We start from the raw sequence: 18,862 nt of genomic DNA, 5'->3' as shown, positions 1-18,862 counted from the left end.
TATATATATATATATAGAGAGAGAGAGAGAGAGAGAGAGAGAGAGAGAGAGAGAGAGTGTGTGTGTGTGAGTAAGACTCCTATCAACTTAAGTTGATGTCCACCAAACTTCCTAGCCACTCATTTATTAATATAAAAACTTTTTCATATCATGCAAGGATCCCAAGACAATATGAGTGGCTAAAAAGTTTGGTGGACAACACTACAAGAAATTACGTCTTTAACGAAGGGATTCCCCTTCGTTAAAGAGCTGAAAACCTTCGTTATTGTATGCTAACGACGGGAAAAAATCCCTTCGTCACCCGTCGTTGAAACCCTCCTCGCTAAAGGGTCATGAAGGGATATACTGCCCGTCGTTATAGAGTCTATAACGACGGAACATATTACCATCATTAATATTTACGACGGTAATTATCACCTTCGTTACCATCAGTGACGGGGATATTTTCCCGTCGTTAACATCAGTGACGGGATATTTTCCCGTCGTTACCATTAGTTACGGGGATATTTTCCCGTCGTTACCATTGCCTACGGGGATATTTTCCCATCGTTGAAGACTAATTAATGACGGTTGGATATCGTCGTAAAAGTCTTCATAATGGGTAATTAGTAACCCATCAACGATGGTGCTTTCCCTTCGTTGATGAACAAAATACGGTTTATAAAACCGTCATTGTAGACTACAAATTTCTAATATACATTAATAATAATTTTTTCATTCATAGGCAACTATCATATTATTCTCAACCTGACACTAAGATTCAAAACAAAAATATATTAAAAATACCCAATAATGAATAAGAGGGAAAAATAAAAATTCCATTCATTAATAACATCAATAAATAAAATTCCACCATCCTCAAATATTCAATACTAATAATAAGAGTTAATATCCTAATTGTTCCAAAGAAAAATACATGAAACTATCTAAAACAAATTAAAATAAAAGTTTGGGAAGACACATTCTTTCATCTCTAATCATCGTCAAAAGAAGACTCGAGCTACCCCCTCCTAATCTTGCATGGATAGCCTAAAAATTTAAAAAAAAATCATATAATTAAAAAATATGAATTAAGCAAATATTATCTTATTAAGTAAAAATCATATTTTTTTAGTGCAAATAGTCAATCATAAAAGTATATAAGAGATTTTACAAAAAATAATTACCTAATCCTGCACACGTTCTCGAGTTTGAGGAGTCAATGAAGGTGATTGCCTAAAAAAAAGTTCTTGCATAGCTTTCACTTGTGACTCCAACTCAGACATCCTTTGTTGTTGTTGCTCCTGCTCATCTAAGAGTTGTTGAAGCATCTGGTTCTTTCTTTTTTTTTCTATAACCCGTGCTTCCAGATCAGATCGACTAAGGAGCGGTCCTCTCAAATCTTTCAAAGTAGTCCCGCCACCAAATATAGTGATGTGATCATGAGATTGCTTACCCCAGATTTTTTTAACTATCTCAATGTCAGAAAGTGAAGGGTTTGCTTGTTTGACTTGAACAATTTCATCCTACAAAAATTAAATTCATATGTTAGTACTATATAATGCATCATTATCAAACTTAAACACATATTCTACTTACATAATTATAGCCCTATGAACATAGAATGATAAATAAACATAGAAGATGGACAGAAGAATACCTGCCAATATGTCAAAAAAACGACTTTAAATGGTTTAGATCCAGGAGATAGTACAAAGTACTATCTTAAACATGTTAAAATTCTTGATGCCATGGGTTCCTGTCCCTATGTACCACAAAAATGTTCCTAATTTCCCATGAAAATTTATGATTATATCTCCAAGGACTTGTGAGGGTAAAGTGAAAAAAGTCTTGGAAATGTGGAAGCATTAATCCACAAGGATTTTAGAAATTACACAGAAAATAAGCATCAAGAATAGGTAACGTATTGGGAGGTAAAAGAAACACTGCTTCCTTTTTTGAAAGGTTAACTTGAGAGCCGTCAACTTATTCCGGTCATTAATTCTCTTCTTTAATCAAATAATTGTCAAGTTAAGAAACCTACTATAAGGTTATTGAAATGGGAGAAAACAGAGAAGGCTGAATATAAACCTAAGTATTCTTTGTCCATAGGAGACACTCAGTTCCCCATTGAAAAACTCACCAACACATGCTTAATTCCATGCATCCACATTATGATAGGATCATGTCAAAAAAATAAACACACTAAATATTCACAAACAAGGAGGATCGAAGTTTCAGCCCTCTATGCAAAGTAAATGGCAACAGAATATAAGAACTAAAATACAAAGATTTAGCGTGAAATATTAATACACTGTCATAGTGAATCAGTAATACGCTAATGTTGATCCAACAGATGCCAATATAGGATATAAGCCTATGAACAAATCCAGAAATAGGTCTGAGAATAGGTATGCGACATTCTATTGTTGTTATTGTTGTGATGACATGAAGCATAAAGATGACAAGGAAACATAATAGATATACAACTTGTTAGAGTCATCAATTACGAATATGCACTATAAGTAAAGTATGAGTAAGAACAGTAAGTACACTTACGCTTCGCGGATTTAATTAAAATAAATTGATCTTTCATTCAAAACAAAACTAATGTAGCTATTCTCTGAGAAACAAGGTTCACTTTTTAGATGGAGGACAAAAATTTTTGAACCCAAACTAAGATATATAATCCTCAAGTCTAAATTTTAGGCATACCTAAAGCAGTTTCAAGTAAATAATCTAATAACTTTGGGCACAAGCATCACAGCCAAGAGTCAACATCTCTTATACAAACTTTGATAGTGTTGCAAGAGCACAAAACCTGGAGACTTAATTTATGATAACTCATCTGTTTTAATCCAAGACCAAACTCATTTCACTGCAACTGATGACCTGCTGGCTAATGTATATAAAGGTTACAATTAAGGAGGATCATTTCTTTCATTTTCACTTTACAATGTGGAAGTTTAGGATGGTACAATAGTTTCAAATGGAGTTCTAACCATAAGGAACTACAAAATAAAATAATAAAGATGGCAATATGTAAATATAGTATAATCATGAATAGATCATTACAAACATTAATTATGGATGAATATATATTTGAATTAAACATTTTTACAATGTAATATTATTTGCAATAAATGAGAAACTTATGGAATCTAAACAATGGCATTAAAATAATAGTGATAAAATTGAAACAAAACAATACAAATTTCAGCAGTAAATTGAAAAGGATTTAGTACCTGACCAGTAGTTCCTTTGCCAGTTTTAAACTCCAAAGGCATAATTTTCTTCTATGAATCACCATGACTTGAACTCGTTATTATGCGAAGAGATGCATCAATCATTCCTTTCAATCCATATCTTGGTGCCCATGCCATTTCCTCAATATCTATAACCTGAATTTCCCAATGCATATGTTGCAATTATGAACTTTATATGTTTGAAACATTTAAGGATACAAATAAGGGAAACAACTAAAGGGTAGGCTGTTCATACCTTTTTTGGACTGTGGGCATGTCCAATGTGCATAGCTAATCAATCAAAATAATTAGGGTGTAGGATTATCTGTAGAAAGTGTAGTTAATTCTCATTTTTCCTTTGTGAATTAATTTTGATGTGTTTGCAATTTCTAGTAGGGTACGGATCATTAGGATACCGATATATAATTTCACATAATTAGGGCAAATCATCAAGAAATAATTTGGTGTGTATGCAATTCAAATCACTCAAAGAGGTCACCTGATTTTGGCAACAAACGATCGGACGGTGGATAGATTTGGTCGTCGTCGATGAGCGTGAAGGGAAACTGAGTTTGAGTAGGAGAACGATTCGGAGAGAGGACGACTGAGGAGAACGTGGAGAAGGGGGGACCGCCGGAGGAGGACGAGAATTTCGCCGGCTGAGGATGACGAAGAACAGAAGGGAGGAAATTTTTTTGACTAGGGTTTAGCTACGATAAGAGGGACGGAGAGATATCGGGTAATTTGGTTTTATTATGCTTTTTATATTAATTTTATTAATTTATTAGTCTTGTTATGATTAGGATTTATCATAAATGAAGGTAATACACCCCTTTGTGTTTGAGGAGGTCTAATAACAACGGTATTAGGATCAAATCAACGAAGGGACTAGAAAACCGTTATCTCATCTCATGCCATTCCTTTAATATTTGTGATAACTCGATGAAGGTTTTAAAAACCGTCGTTATTTTATACAGATTAATGACGGTCAAATGGTCCCTTCACAAATTTTGGTCATTAAAGACCTGATTTCTTGTAGTGCAACTTTTTAACTATCCACTTAAGTTGACATAAGTTTTGCTATATATATATATATGATAGTTAAATAAAGTAAATGGGTGACCCCTTCATTAAACGGGCGGGTAAAAACTCACTCATTTAGAAAATGTTAAATTAATCATAAATGGGTAAATACGTAAAACATGCCCGCCCATTTATGACTCATCCGTTCAATACCCAGACACGCCTATCTAACACCCCTAGTTGCATATGAGTGGGTCACCAGTCCGCACAACACCGAGGAGATGAACGCCGCATCTAATCTCCTTAAAAATGCTAGCCAGCTGCCGCCACCCTGAATTCTGGCACTTGCAAATGGACTAAAATGCCCCTCTACGTTTAATCACGTAGGTACCCGTTGAACTACGTAAACGTGCTTTTAACTATTGAGTCCGGATAGAGGGCACTGAGGTCATTTCGCAAGCTTGATGGCGACCCTCCGGATTTGTAACGGGAAATCTAGGGTTTAGACTTTCTCTCTCCTCTCTTTTTCTTCTAGAAGCCGGAATGGAATTGCCGAATCGGGAATCTATTATAAGTTGACAACTCGTGGTCAAAAAGAATAATGTGTCAAAATTATGTGTGAACTTAATTGGAGCATTAACAGGAGTGCGCTAAAATGGCTGCTCACCTTTCTAGGTTAACTAGTTAACTACAATGACGACGTATGAACGTGATTCGTCTTGCACTATGCAAGGATCCAAATTAATCCAGTTATATATTCGAAAATCTAAGTTAATTGATCGAGCTTTCGTAGAACAATAGTAATAAAGAGTATTTCTTTCGTATATTTGGTATCTTTTGACATGAAGATGGTGTAAATTAATTCCCTATACTTACTTTAAATCGCACTTGAAGTTCTATTATATACGACTGATTATGATAAATGTAAGGCGTCAAAAAAAAAAAAAAAGAAGTTCTACGGAACATTTTGTTACTCTTTTCCTGGACAAGCTAAAGAACCAAGTGCATTAACTAAGGTATAGGGGCCTAGAGGGGGAATGTCAATTCCTAAGCTATGGAGATGCCTATGTTTTACTCAAAATTATCATTGCAATCTCCTCTCTTTAAACTATATATATATATCTTAGCGGGGCATCTACGATGTGCATGTTTATTCTTTGAGACTAGCTAATCAAGTACGATATTCACTAGCTTCTCATTTTCTTTCTTTCTTTTTTCCCCCTTAAAAAAATGTAAATTGAAGTCTTACCATGTCGCTATATATGGATGATGTGGTTTTGCATAATGTGGTAGTGGAGATTATCCTAATGTTGTTGCTTGATTAACGATCCGCAGCGTGAAGCGTATATGTCTGGAAGTTGTCAATTAATGGGTGTAAATGGGTGTAAAGACAGTAAAGTATCTCAATTGTTGATTTGCTTAGTGGGTGATTGTGATGTTTGTATTTTGGTGTAAACTAGAAATAAATGCAATTCAAAGGGGACTATGATTAGTGCTATATTTATAATGAATTGCAATCATTCACTAGACAAATCAACGGTTGTGACTCGTGTCAAACCAGTGGCCTCTCCAATTGTACCTAATATGTGCTTACGAGATGTGAATACAATTCCTTTGATATCATCTTAAAATATCTTATATTTTATTGGCATCATCATCTTAAAATACCTCATATTGCATCAACACTTCAAATTTTTTTTTACAACGATTAAGGATTACAATTTTACATTATGAATACTATCATTCCAAGTGTAAAATTTAGATTTCCGAACTGAAAGATTTTAACATATTTTATCCAGGTATCATCAAAGTCGAAACTGTAGAAAATTTTTCTTTTGTTTGTAAAATTGTTTAATTTATGCCCTTGATATAGGATAAAAGGCACGCTGAGATCTTGGAAATTTTTGTTTCTAGATAGTTTACGGACATTACATTCAGCAGTATATATTTTCAATTTAGAAATATAAATTTCGCATAACATTATTCATATAGTGATTACTAGTCATCTCCATTAGTAACTATCAATAACTTTTTGTACATTACAGTAGGTTATTTACATGTGTACACACGCTAAAGATCTCCATAGGTCTATCTGAGAAAAACACGTAACTACTTTTATAATTTTTTAAAATTTCTCTTGCGTAACCCAGACAGGATGCCCATTGAATATTAGGCAATAACGATATCCGAACATCCTGTTTACATGATTAACCCCTCCCATTGTTTTCTACGCTCAAAAAGCCCCTCTCTTCACCAATGATTCCCTTCCACCAAACTCTTTATGCACTTCCATAACTTCGTCGACTCCCACTCTCCTCCCCCTATATATATACATATAACCCTCTATCCCCCTCTCTCACCCACATTCAAATCTCTCATAAACAAACCCTTCCTCCTCTGCTTTCCTCTGTTTTTAGCAAACCATGGTGGTCCTTGCAAATCCACCCACTGAGCAAATCTCCATCATAAAACCTCAAAAACCCCATGCTTATTTCTCCGGGGTCCCCGTTATCGATCTCTCGACGCCCGGAAGTGATGCGGCCATCGTTAGAGCCTGCGAAGAGTTTGGCTTCTTCAAAGTAACCAACCACGGAGTCTCGAAGGAGCTCATGGCGAAGCTGGAAGCAGAGGCCGTCAAGTTCTTCTCTTTGCCTCAGTTTGAGAAAGAGAAAGCGGGGCCCCCTAATCCTTCTGGTTATGGGAATAAGAGGATTGGGCCTAATGGAGATGTGGGTTGGGTTGAGTACCTTCTCTTCGAGATTAACTCTAAGCCCATGTCCTCAGTTTCTCTTGCCTTTCTCAGAGAGCCTCTGGCTAGCTCATTTCGGTATTAAACGACACTTTTCTCCTTTTTCTATTGTTATTATCATTTCTTGCAGATTTGTGAAAACATTCTGAACCCTTATTTCTGTCGAGGAAAAGAGGAGAAGATATTTTCACTCTCTATAATTTTATGATTCGATCATGGAAATATTAGGAGATAACTGCGGTCGAAAACATGGATTATCACTGCATTTTGGCAATGCAGAGGATCCAAATCCATTATAAAAACAATTCATGAATACTACTGTTTCCTTGATCATATATAATAGTCATTTCCAATTTTTCCTTTTTTTCCTTTTTTGAAGATACTCTTTTTTTTGTTCTTTTTTTATTTTTGTCGATGCGAGCCCTGTTCGGGCTAATACACCCTTTACTCCTCTTTTAAAGTCGGAACAATGAAAAGTATACCTACTATTAACTATGACGATTCGTCAAAATCCTTCGCAAAAAAACCCTTTAATTTATTTTTAAAACCCCGATATGAATAATTTACTTTTTTTCTATCAGAATTAGTCATTTCCTAAATTAATTTTCTAGAATTTTAAACAAAATTTTCCTCTCTTGTGATTTTGTTGCAGCTCTGCCTTGAATGAGTACATATCAGCAATAAGGAACTTGGCTGCTGAAGTACTGGAGCTAATGGCTCAAGGGCTGGGCATGAAACAAAGAGACATATTAAGCAAGCTCGTGATGAGTCAAGACAGTGACTTAATGTTCAGGCTCAATCACTATCCTCCATGTCCAGTGCTTAAAGAGCTCAACTGCAACTTGACAGGATTTGGAGAGCACACGGATCCTCAAGTGATCTCAATATTGAGATCAAACAACTCTAATGGCTTTCAAATTGCTCTCAAAGATGGAGGATGGGTCTCTGTTCCTCCAGACCAAGACTCTTTCTTCATTAATGCTGGAGACACCTTGCAGGTAGATAGATTTTAATTCCCTTATTTAGTTTTTTTTTTTCTTCCCATTTAATTTGCTCTCTTTTATTGAATTGGAGTAGTAAGAGGAAATAATGAAAGTGTCATGCATGTTGTCTGCATTTCATAGGACTACCCTCTGTGATTTTACTGTTCCTTATGGTCCCATTCGTACGCTAGAATGTACGTATACCCCTTCAATTTCATTGATACCACTGAGGTGAAGATTACTACCTTAGAATGTTAGGTGTATAATCCAAAAAAAAAAAAAGGAAAAGGAAAAAGAATGTTAGGTTTAAAAATGTTTCTGAAGGCATATAGAAGAATAAAATGGTCTTTGAATATATATATATAGAGAAAAACTTATGTCAACTTAAGTGGATCATTCATCAAAGGTTTTATCCATTGATGAAAAATCTCTTCATATGATGCACGGATCTCTAGGTATCATCAATGGATAGAAACTTTAGTGGATGGTCTACTTAAGTTGACACAAGTTTTTCTCTCTTTGCCTGAATTTAAAGTTCATTTACCAGTAAAAAACGGCATGTACGTTATATTGAATTTATAAATTTGTTTTTATGTACAAAGGGTAGAAAATAGAAACTAATAGCCATCTCGTTTAGTTTTCTTCTCGGATATGTGTAGAATTTATGGGCTTATATGGGTAATAAAAAATGCCTTAGGGACCCAAAAACATGGGATCCTACATGGGACATGTGAGGTGCCGGCTCCATATCCCGTGATACATTGTTCATGAATAGTGCATCATGTGACATGGAGCCGGCATCTCACCTGTTCCATATAGGGTCCCATGTTTTTGGGTCTCTGTAACACCGCCCATGAGTAATATATGCACGCCATTAATATCTCTGTCTTTTAAAATATTTTATTGAATTTAGAATATACTTTTAGATACCGAAATTAGAGCATGTTCCCACGGGGCTTGCCGATTGGAGCTAATTCATTGCGCGGTCTTCGTTCCGGTTTAGATGCTTTCGACCGAGTATTTTTTAATGTAAAAACATATAAAATGTATTTATAATTGTTATCATATATTTTATTGTTTAGTTGTATTCTTTTTAAAAATCAAAATATGAATTTTTAGCAAGTGTCACGCAAACGTAATTTTTATTTTGAAAATGCTGTGGTGACCGCGCCTTCATGCATAATTTCACGCACTTAACAATTTCGTGCAAATAATTCATTTTTAATAAAGAAATATACTTCGCCTCCTCGTTTCCTTGTAGGACCAACATTCATTGTGGAGGCGTGAAAGATAGACACGTTAGATCCATAGAAAACTATTATTTTAGAATAAAAAGAAAACTATTATTTTAGAATAAAAAGAAAACTATTATTTTAAAATAAAAGAAAGATAAAGTATAGAAAAACACCTCAGTGGGTTGCATGATTTGAAAAATATATTCACTAGGTCTAGGTGTTACTAATACGATACCGTCTAAGGTTCTAGAATGAAGTTTGAGCCGTTCGTTTTAATTTAAGTTACATTGATTTGGACGTAGAATTGCATTGTAAAAGACCCGTTCGTTTTAATTTAATTTACATTGATTTGGACGTAGAATTGCATTATAAATTACGGGTACATGCACTCTAATAGAAACCTGCTTATTATTATTAAAGTTATTACTATTATGGGTTTTTGCACCCTTATATTCTAAAATTTACGTATTTTTAAAATTTGATAGCCAGAGTTGTTTTTTGACACTCCAAAGTTACATTTTATCAAAATTTGAAATCTGAGAGGGTTTTTTTGACATTTTGATATCTTAAAGTTTTATTGCTATTTAAATTTAGAGTTTTGCTACAGTAACCCAAAATATGGGACCAACAGGAGAGACATGTGTGATGTTCCCCTTCTATTGCATAAGGAGCTGGAGCTGGCCATCATTAATGATGACCACCTTATTATGCAATAGGAGGGGGACACCTCACCTCTCTCCCCTGTTGGTTCCATATTTTAGGTCATTGGTGAATTTTTCTTAAATTTAGTACCCTCCTTTTCACTAGCATTTATTTCTCTGGTTAAAATGTATCACGTACTTAATACGTGATAACGTTCAAAACAACAATACAATACATTTATGATGTAATATATAGTCGCTTTATCTCAATTTCTTCAATTCCTCTCGTTAGAGTTTTGGTGCGTCCTCTCAATAAAATGAGGAGGAATAAATGGGGTAGGGTGAATTTATTCTTGACTAGGAGGATATGATATATGGTCTAAATGAATCATGTGTTCATCATGTGCAGCATTTTAAACAATAAATAAACTACAGTGAAACAAGTACTGAAGTTAAGTAACATTTATAATTTGGGGTATCATGGTTGAAGAACTTGTAAGTTTTAGGTAGAAATAACCTTTATTATTATATATCAATACTGTCTTCATTTTTGTCATTTAAAATATATGTGAATTGCTTATCTTGGGCCTGATAATGATGGTTGCAGGTCCTAACAAATGGCAGATTCAGAAGTGTGAGGCACAGGGTAGTGACCAATGGTTCAAAATCAAGAGTCTCCATGATATTTTTCGGAGGGCCACCACCAAATAAAATAATTACACCTTTGCCCCAGCTACTGGGAGAAGAGAAGAAGAGCAGGTACATTGAGTTAACATGGGCCGACTACAAGAAAGCTGCCTATAAATCAAGACTGGCTGATAACAGGCTCGCCCTCTTTGAGAAACACATGACTTAATAAGAGGGAGAGAGTTACAAGGAAGAGAGAGCTCTACAGCCCTCTCATTGATTGATTTGTCTGCGATGCTTTGATGTTGGTGCCTGTGCCCTTTCTACTTTGGGCTGGCTGCTTGGTCAACAACAGGCTGGCATTCTATAGGTGACCTTTGCTTTCTCAACCCCTTCTAACCAATTATAGAAACAAAATAGGTTTCCCTTCTCTCTCCTCTCTTGCTCTCTCTTTCTCTCTCCTCTTTTCACCCCTAGATAGGCACTTTCGTGAATCATGCGGTGTAATGGAATCTGTCCACACCCACCACATGAATAGAAGAAATAGCTGGTCCTTTAGTTTAGTAAGATGCCTATGTCTTGTTCAACGTTGAAAGAAAGTGTTGATGTGGCTTTTGGTCAACACCATCAAGTATGATATAAGTCTATTATTACCTGTGACTATATTTTTAATCGTGTGATATAATGGAGATGATGTAGATGTTAATTAAACGCAATTAAATCTGATCTTAGTTTGCTTCTCATTCTTAAACTACATTATCCTTTAGTTATCAGTATTGAGACATCTTCTTCAGTAGCATTTCGTTTTTGAACTCAATTTCATAAAACAGGCCAGGAGATAATGTGACATATCATTTTCTAAGAATTCTAATCAAGATAATTGACTACCACATACACACACATCCTCGTGGGACTAAATGGCCCTATCAGAGTTATATACCAGTTTGTTGGATATGTATTCCCTCTCTCTATGGAGAAAATCTACAATATTTGGTGCCTAAATTGGTTAGGTCTCCATATTATATATTTCCTAAGTAGAGGGACATCATAGGACTCTGATTTGAATTCTTTCCTAACTTTAGCACGATTTATTTCTAAAATTTGTGAGATTTGATTGAAATCTATCAAATGGATTCTTTCCTCACTTGTGGGATTCTAATGAGGATTGATTAAAAGCCATGGACTATAAATACGGAGTAGTGGACATGATAGTTTGTGTGGTGCGCCAAGAGCCGTACATTGTAGGCGTCTAAAAATGCCTATAGGTGTCCGTACACAGCTCGAGACGGAAAAAAAAACAACGAACGTCGTTATCCGAGTCTAAGAGGGTTATCTGTCGTCAACAAGCGCATGAAGCGAAATGACGAACCAAATGGTCCGCGCGTATCAATCAGCTCGCGCGCGTCAGTCAACACGCGCGCGTCAATCAGCTCGCGTGCATCGGTCAACACGCGCGTGTCAATTAGTTCGCGCACGTCGGTCAACACACGCGCGTCAATCAGTTCGTGCACGTCGGTCAACACGCGCTCGTTAATCAGTTCGCGCACGTCGGTCAACACACACTCGTTAATCAGATCACGCGCTTTAGTCAACACGTGCGCGTCAATCAGTTCGTGCGCGTCGGTCAGCACGCGCTCGTCAATCAGCTTGCGCGCGTCGGTCAACACGCGCGTGTTAATCAGTTCGTGCGCGTTGGTCAACACGCGCGCATCAATCAACACGCACGCGTCAATCAACACGCGTACGTCAACCAACGCGCGTTCGATGGTCAGTGCGCCGGCGCGGGTCGGATCCGTCCGACCGGCGCCAGCGCGGGTCAGATTTCCCCCCGCGCGTTGTTTTGATCCCTGTTCGGTTTTTGACGGTTTTTCTCAGGATTTATTCGTTCCTGAGCATCCAAACTGATCTAATATCATCCACAAACATTGTTAATCAGTTGTTAACTGAATATAAGGAGGAATCATTCATTCTCTTCCGAAACCCCCAACTGAAGCCTATAAATACAGGCATAGGGGCTCATTTCACGAGGGGCGATTTATTATCAAGACGTGTAGGTGCTGCTGGATTGAGGAGTCTGGGAGCACGAATTTCAGCAAAGGGAAATCAGATCCCGGCAAACTCCGGCATAAAGAAGGAGCTATTCGAAGGATCTGAACCTCGTCCGTCCGTTCCTTGAGATTAGGCTTGGTCTTAATCCCGAGAAGAGCCCTGATTTCGCTTGGTCGATTTCAGCGCTTCAAATCAAACACTCCCTTGGTGAAGGCGAAGCTCTGTCTAATTTTGTATCCACCGGATCTAGATCTAAGATGGTCCATGGATAAACCCCGGCACAGGCAAAGATCCCACGCGAAGCAATAGGCGATAAACACCTGTTGCGTGTTGTTTGAACGAGAATTATAACTTTTATTTTCATTGTGTAAAGGTCTTATAAAAAAACCGATCTTTTTGAACTCGTTGTAACGATCGAAGTTATAATGAGTTATACAATGAAGAAAACAATTTTCAACGCAAACACGCTGGCGGCCACAGTGGAAGCCAACAGCTTCGCTACCGAAGCTGTCGTGTCACAACCTCGGATCTGCATCCCGGTTGAAGAAGTGCTCGAATACGAGTTCGACCAACTGAAGTTCGAGGAGTATCTATCCTCCTCCTCCTCCAGATTTTCCGCCTATTGCATGCGCAGGAAGATCAACGTCCCTGTTGCTGCGGTAGCTACACCTTGCAACGCCCCTCCGGCCTCCAACAAGGCCGGATCTGTAGATCTGAACTCCTCCTTAATTAGAGAGTTGAGTACTGAAGGCGTGCCTACATTATCGAAAAGAGCTCGCCAAAGACAGCACCAACTCCGCGCGCGTCAACTTGCTAAAGCTTTGGAGCCAGTTGACGGGATTCGTTACGATGCGGATCTGAAGTCCAGAGATGTCAACCCCCTCAACAGCCAACAAATGGCCTTTTCTCCAAGCCAACGATAAATGAATGGGCCCGCGTCAAAAGGACGCATTCAACGCTCGAAGAACGGATCCTGAAACGATGTGCGTTGCTTGCGCACGCGCGAATTCTTATGTAGAAAGCACAAAAGATGCAGAAGAAGGACATAGTTGGGAAACAACTAAGGTTGCATCAAACTTGGAGGCCAAAGTCCAAAACAGCGGCCGAAAAGATCGAAAAATGCGAATCACCCAGATCCAACCTTCCAGCTCGCGGGTCACTCAAATCCGACCCTCCAAGCCGCGGGTCACCCGAATTCGACCCTCCAAGATGCGGGTCACCCAAATCCGACCCTTCAGCTCGCGGGTCACCCAGATCCGACCCTCCAGCTCGCGGGTCACTTGAATCCGACCCTCCAGCTCGCAGGTCACCCAGATCCGACCCTTCAGCTCGCGGGTCACTTAGATTCGACCCTCCAAGCCGCGGGTCACCCGAATCCGACCCTCCAGTTTGCGGGTCACCCAGATCCGATCTTCTAGCTCGTGGGTCACTTGAATCCGACCCTCCAGCTCGCGGGTCACCTATATCCGACCCTCCAGGTCGTGGGTCACTTAGATCTGACCCTCTAAGCCGTGGGTCACCCAGATCCGACCTCCAGCTCGCGGGTCACTTAGATCCGACCCTTCAAGCCACGGGTCACCCAGATCCGACCCTCCTGCTCGCGGGTCATCCGGATCCGACCCTCCAACCCGAGGGTCACTTAAATCTGACCCGCGTCACGGTCAAGACAGAAGACGTTCTGCACCTATTTCGTCGATCCCTTCGAGTTCCGCACCTCCGGTGGAGCATCGCGACAGTGTGGATTTGTCCCGATTTAAGATAACGGATCGTCTTGGCTCTTCGTATGCGGATCGAGACAAAGTTCCGGTCAAAGAACGCTTGGGTCGGGTGACTGAATCCCGAGCAATTACTCGAGCTGGGGGTCACACACGAAAAACTCTTGTAATTGACTGCTTCGGATGACGAATTGGAGCCCAAGAGCCCGTCAAGAGTTTACGCTTACAAATGCGTGACTTTAAACGCATGACTCTTGAGAACGCCAACAAGACGGCAAATCCCCTGAAAGAAACGTATTCATCTGACGATGACAATGTTATATCAAGGAAGTCGTGCCAGCACACGATAGGTTACTCCGGTCGTCTGACTGATGATTTGTACTATCAGGCTGGGGATACGAACAAGTCTCGAAAGAGAAGTACCCACGAGTCAGAGTCTCACTACCCGTGCGCCAAGTTAATCAGGGCAGTATTATCAGCATGTAGCTACCCCAAGACCGCTCCGTAGAGGGTCTCAGTATTTGAGAGGATCTCTAACGAAGCGATTAAGCCCAAGTCAATACGTTTCCGTAAGAAATGATCTACCGTTCAAGGTGACGAACCTCTGGAAGTCACAATAAATATGGCTGATAAGGGAAAGTCAACTCGACCTTCTAGCTCTGACCCCCTCGTATCACATTGTCTGACTCGGCTATGCATAGGGACCACTAGACGTAGGGACTACCAAAGAATGCAGAGAGGGTTATTCTCGGATGATGAAGCATCAGATGCTAACTCTGCAGTCGCTTCTGATAATACGGTGTCCAGCCCAGGACAATCCTACGAGGCATTCATGATCAACACCGAGCAAATCGCCAGAATTCTCGAGGATGCTCTAACTAAGCAGAAAGAGGCATTCAAGATTGAAATAAAAATGGCTATGCTGCGGATGAGGGAAGAGCATGTCCAACAAATTTAGGCTCTGTCCAATTAGTTCGGTGAATCCAGTCGTCGCAACCTTGCTGACCAAGCAAGTAGCGATTCAGATGTGAATGAACATCTCAATGCTGAGAGCCCTCTCGTTGACCAAAACATTGGGGGTGGCCCCACTGAAGACAACAACACCGGGGGTGGTCCCGCCAATGATGACAACACTGGGGGTGGCCCCGTTGTTCCTCCCAGAAATCGTCCGAAGCATGATACAGACGAGGACAAAAAGATGAAGGACATCGAGAGAAAAGTCAACGCTCTGATGACTGATCGAGAGGTAAAGAAGACCAGGATTCCGTGTCCTTACCCGAGAGAGTGGGATTCGACCCCGTATCCGGCGAAGTTCAACCTGATCAACTTTACGCCGTTCGACGGGAATGGTTCGCCTACTCAGCATTTGATCTACTTTAAGTCCTACTTGGGTACGATCTCCGGCAATGAAGCATTAATGGTTCAGTCATTTGTTGGCACCCTTCGTGGGCCCGCCTTCGATTGGTACCGTCGTCTCAAGTCTGAAAGCATCAACAGCTGGGACAACCTGGAGAACCTGTTCCTCGCTAACTTCTTTGATGATGATGTCAAGGTGTCAATCAGGACACTCTTCGATGAGATGCAAAAAGAATACAAGACGGTCGACGACTTCGTCAAACGCTTCCGGAATAAGGCGATGAACTATCGAGATCCGATCACGGAGGACTTCATCCTCCAAACCTGTCACAACAACCTCTTCTTGGACATGTTGAAAGTTATTGGAGTAGCACCATCCAACACTGGAAAGAATTGAAGATGCACGGAGAGCGAGCCGAATGCTTCCTCCAAAAGAAGAAGGCCGAGAGGAGCCAATCGATGGCTAATCCTCTAAACTCAAACTTCGCCTCCCGGGATAAGAGAAAGGCACCTGCAACAGTTGTTGACGTTAATCAGACATCACAACAACAACCCCGAAGGCAGCAAAAAACTTCGGATCCGAGACTCCAAAAAGAGTACTCTTTCAAGGACGAAGACGTTCCGGCCATTTTTGAGTCCCTCCTTGAAAATAACAAGATCAAGCTACCACCTATTGCAGATCAGGAGGAAGCTGATAATACTACGGATCCGAAGTATTGTGCGTACCATAGAAGGATCTTTCATCCTACCAAGGCGTGTTTCGCTCTCAAGAATAGCATTCAAACCTTAGTTGAAGCCGGCGTTATATCGCTCAATTAAGTCGAATGAAAACTCCGACAAGTATAAGAGTATAAACTACTCATTCTGAGACTTTGAAAATTATACGAGTATAAACTGCTTCTCAACACTCCGAAGAGTATACGAGTATAAACTGATTCTCAATACTCCAATAGGTATATGAGTCTAAACTGTTTCCTACCGTTGACGGGAAGTTCCTGGAGAATTTTTCTACGTAATATTCTTAAGGATAACCCGGTCATGTAACTGAGTATAAAGTCAGACCCAATTCCACAAAGAAAGCTGGGGGTGGATGATTCATGTAACGGGAAGTTCTCGGAAGAATGCTACATATAATTTTCTTAGGGATAACTCAATCATTACAAACAAAGTGATAAACACTAAACCCCCACTGTTATTTTCGGACACTCTTTTGTTGACAACTCACAGTATTCCATTATAAAATCCCCCACCGATCAGAATAATTGACGGTGAGACCACCAAAATTCCTTTCGGTTAGATCCATTTAAACTTTCGATGTATCTGTGCACTCAACATCCTAATTGTTAGAGTCAGGACATGGTACTCTGAATTTTAATGTCTTAATCCTTGACGAATTATCAAACCCCTTCGTGTTAAGTTCTTATCACTTGACACCAAGAATCCCCATTGAGTAATCGGTACAAGTCAACACTCCCTCTGTGATTTGTACTCCCACCACCACTCTCACTTGGTCAAACCTTCCTACAGTTAGGACCACAGTCAAAATTCCCTCTCGATTCCTTCAATGAATGAGAGGTCCACTTTCAAATCGAGTGATCAAACCTTCCTACAGTTAGGACAACAGTCAAAATTCCCTCTCGATTTCTTCAATGAACGAGAGGTCCACTTTCAAATCGAGTGGTCAAACCTTCCTACAGTTAGGACCACAGTCAAAATTCCTTCTTAATTCCTTCAATGAACGAGAGGTCCACTTTCAAATCGAGTGATCAAACCTTCCTACAGTTAGGGTCACCTCAAACTCCCGCTTGGTCAAACCTTCATACAATTAGGGCCAAAATCACAATTCACTCTCGATAAATAAGAAATTCACCTTTACTTCGGTAATCAAACCTTCCGACAGTTAGGATTATCCGAATCTTTTAAATTCTCAGAGTGGAGATCTCACTCCTAGTTTCACTCTTTAGATTCTCAAAGTGGAGATCCCACTTTGAGTTTCTTCTGCACTGAAGATAGAATATAAAATTCTTCCTCTTCGGTTTCGGGAGATAGAATATAAAATTCTTCCTCTCCCATTTTGGGTTCGTCTTTGCCCCAAGAGAAGACACAATATTTTAACATTATAACTTCAAAATCCGCGCCTTATACGCGCGGAGAATTTTATCTCGAAGCCTAAGTAGGGATAAGTCGGTGCCTAATACGCGTTGCCGGTTAGTCTTTGACCGTAAAAAAGGACAAAAGCCCACATATTCGACATTATGGCGGGTCGTTATTAATAACACCAAAATCCGCGCCTTACACGTGCGGGGAACTTTATCTCGACTCCTAAACAGAGATAAGCCTACGCCTAACACGCGTTGCTAGTTTAGTCTTTCACCAATTGAAAAAGACACCAGAATCCAGTCTGGGAAAGTTTATCCCGAGTCCTAAGTAGGGATAAGTCAGCGCCTAACACGCGTTGTCGGGTAGCCTTTTCCCGTAAGAAAGACGAAGTCTACGTAATTAATATCATAGCACTAAGAGAGTTAACTCTCTTAGCACAACGTCACATGCGGAACGTATTTAAACAATCCGCATGCAAGTCCGATTCAAACGGTAATCGGTAAAGGCATGTTAAATCCGTTGAAGGCTGAGGATTTGTCAAAAATCCTAAGTCTACGTCTGATACACGTCGCTGTTTAGTATTTTCACAGGAGAAAGACGAAGTTTAAGTATTCAATATCGTAGCACTAAAAGAGTTAACTTTTTTAGCACAACGTTATATGCAGAACGGATTTAAACAATCTGCATGCTAGCTCGATTCAAACGGTAGTCGGTAAAGGCTAATCAAACCCGTTGATGGCTGAGAATTTGCCAAAAATTCTATAAATGCGGGGTATTGACGCATCAACTTCATTAGTTGGTCTCGTGACTTGAGCTTCCAACGACTTCGGGATAAGATCTATATCTGCAGACGAAACAACTTTAATAGTTGGTCCTGCAGCCCAGAATTCAGGACCGTCATGCTCCAATGCCTTAAGAGCTTAAACTGTGTAGACTCCAGTAAACGTACGAGTATAAACTGTGTTAACGTCGGTCAACGCGTTACAGTAAAGATCAATGTCGGTCAACGTATCAGCAATCTCGCCAAAATAAGGCAAACGATGATTTCAGCGAGTTCAATCGGATTCAGATATGAATTTAGACGAAGATGATCAGTTCAAAGTCAACTCAATGACACGAGCTAAGTTCAGAAACTTACACACCAACTACAATTCAACATT

The 18,862-nt window shown here is 39.6% G+C and overlaps 1 protein-coding gene across 1 annotated transcript; it reads left to right on the top strand.

The window, feature by feature from the left end:
• On the top strand, nt 6,522–11,205 carry LOC109844081 (gibberellin 2-beta-dioxygenase-like). Its single transcript, XM_020413094.1, has 3 exons — nt 6,522–7,074; nt 7,649–7,994; nt 10,463–11,205. Exons 1-3 carry the CDS (start codon nt 6,671–6,673, stop codon nt 10,709–10,711), a joined length of 999 nt encoding a protein of 332 aa, XP_020268683.1. The 5' UTR covers nt 6,522–6,670; the 3' UTR covers nt 10,712–11,205.

Source organism: Asparagus officinalis, chromosome 5 (genome assembly GCF_001876935.1).
Source record: "Asparagus officinalis chromosome 5, Aspof.V1, whole genome shotgun sequence".
In the NCBI taxonomy this organism is placed as follows: domain Eukaryota; kingdom Viridiplantae; phylum Streptophyta; class Magnoliopsida; order Asparagales; family Asparagaceae; genus Asparagus; species Asparagus officinalis.
This window is presented reverse-complemented; position numbering and strand designations above follow the sequence as displayed.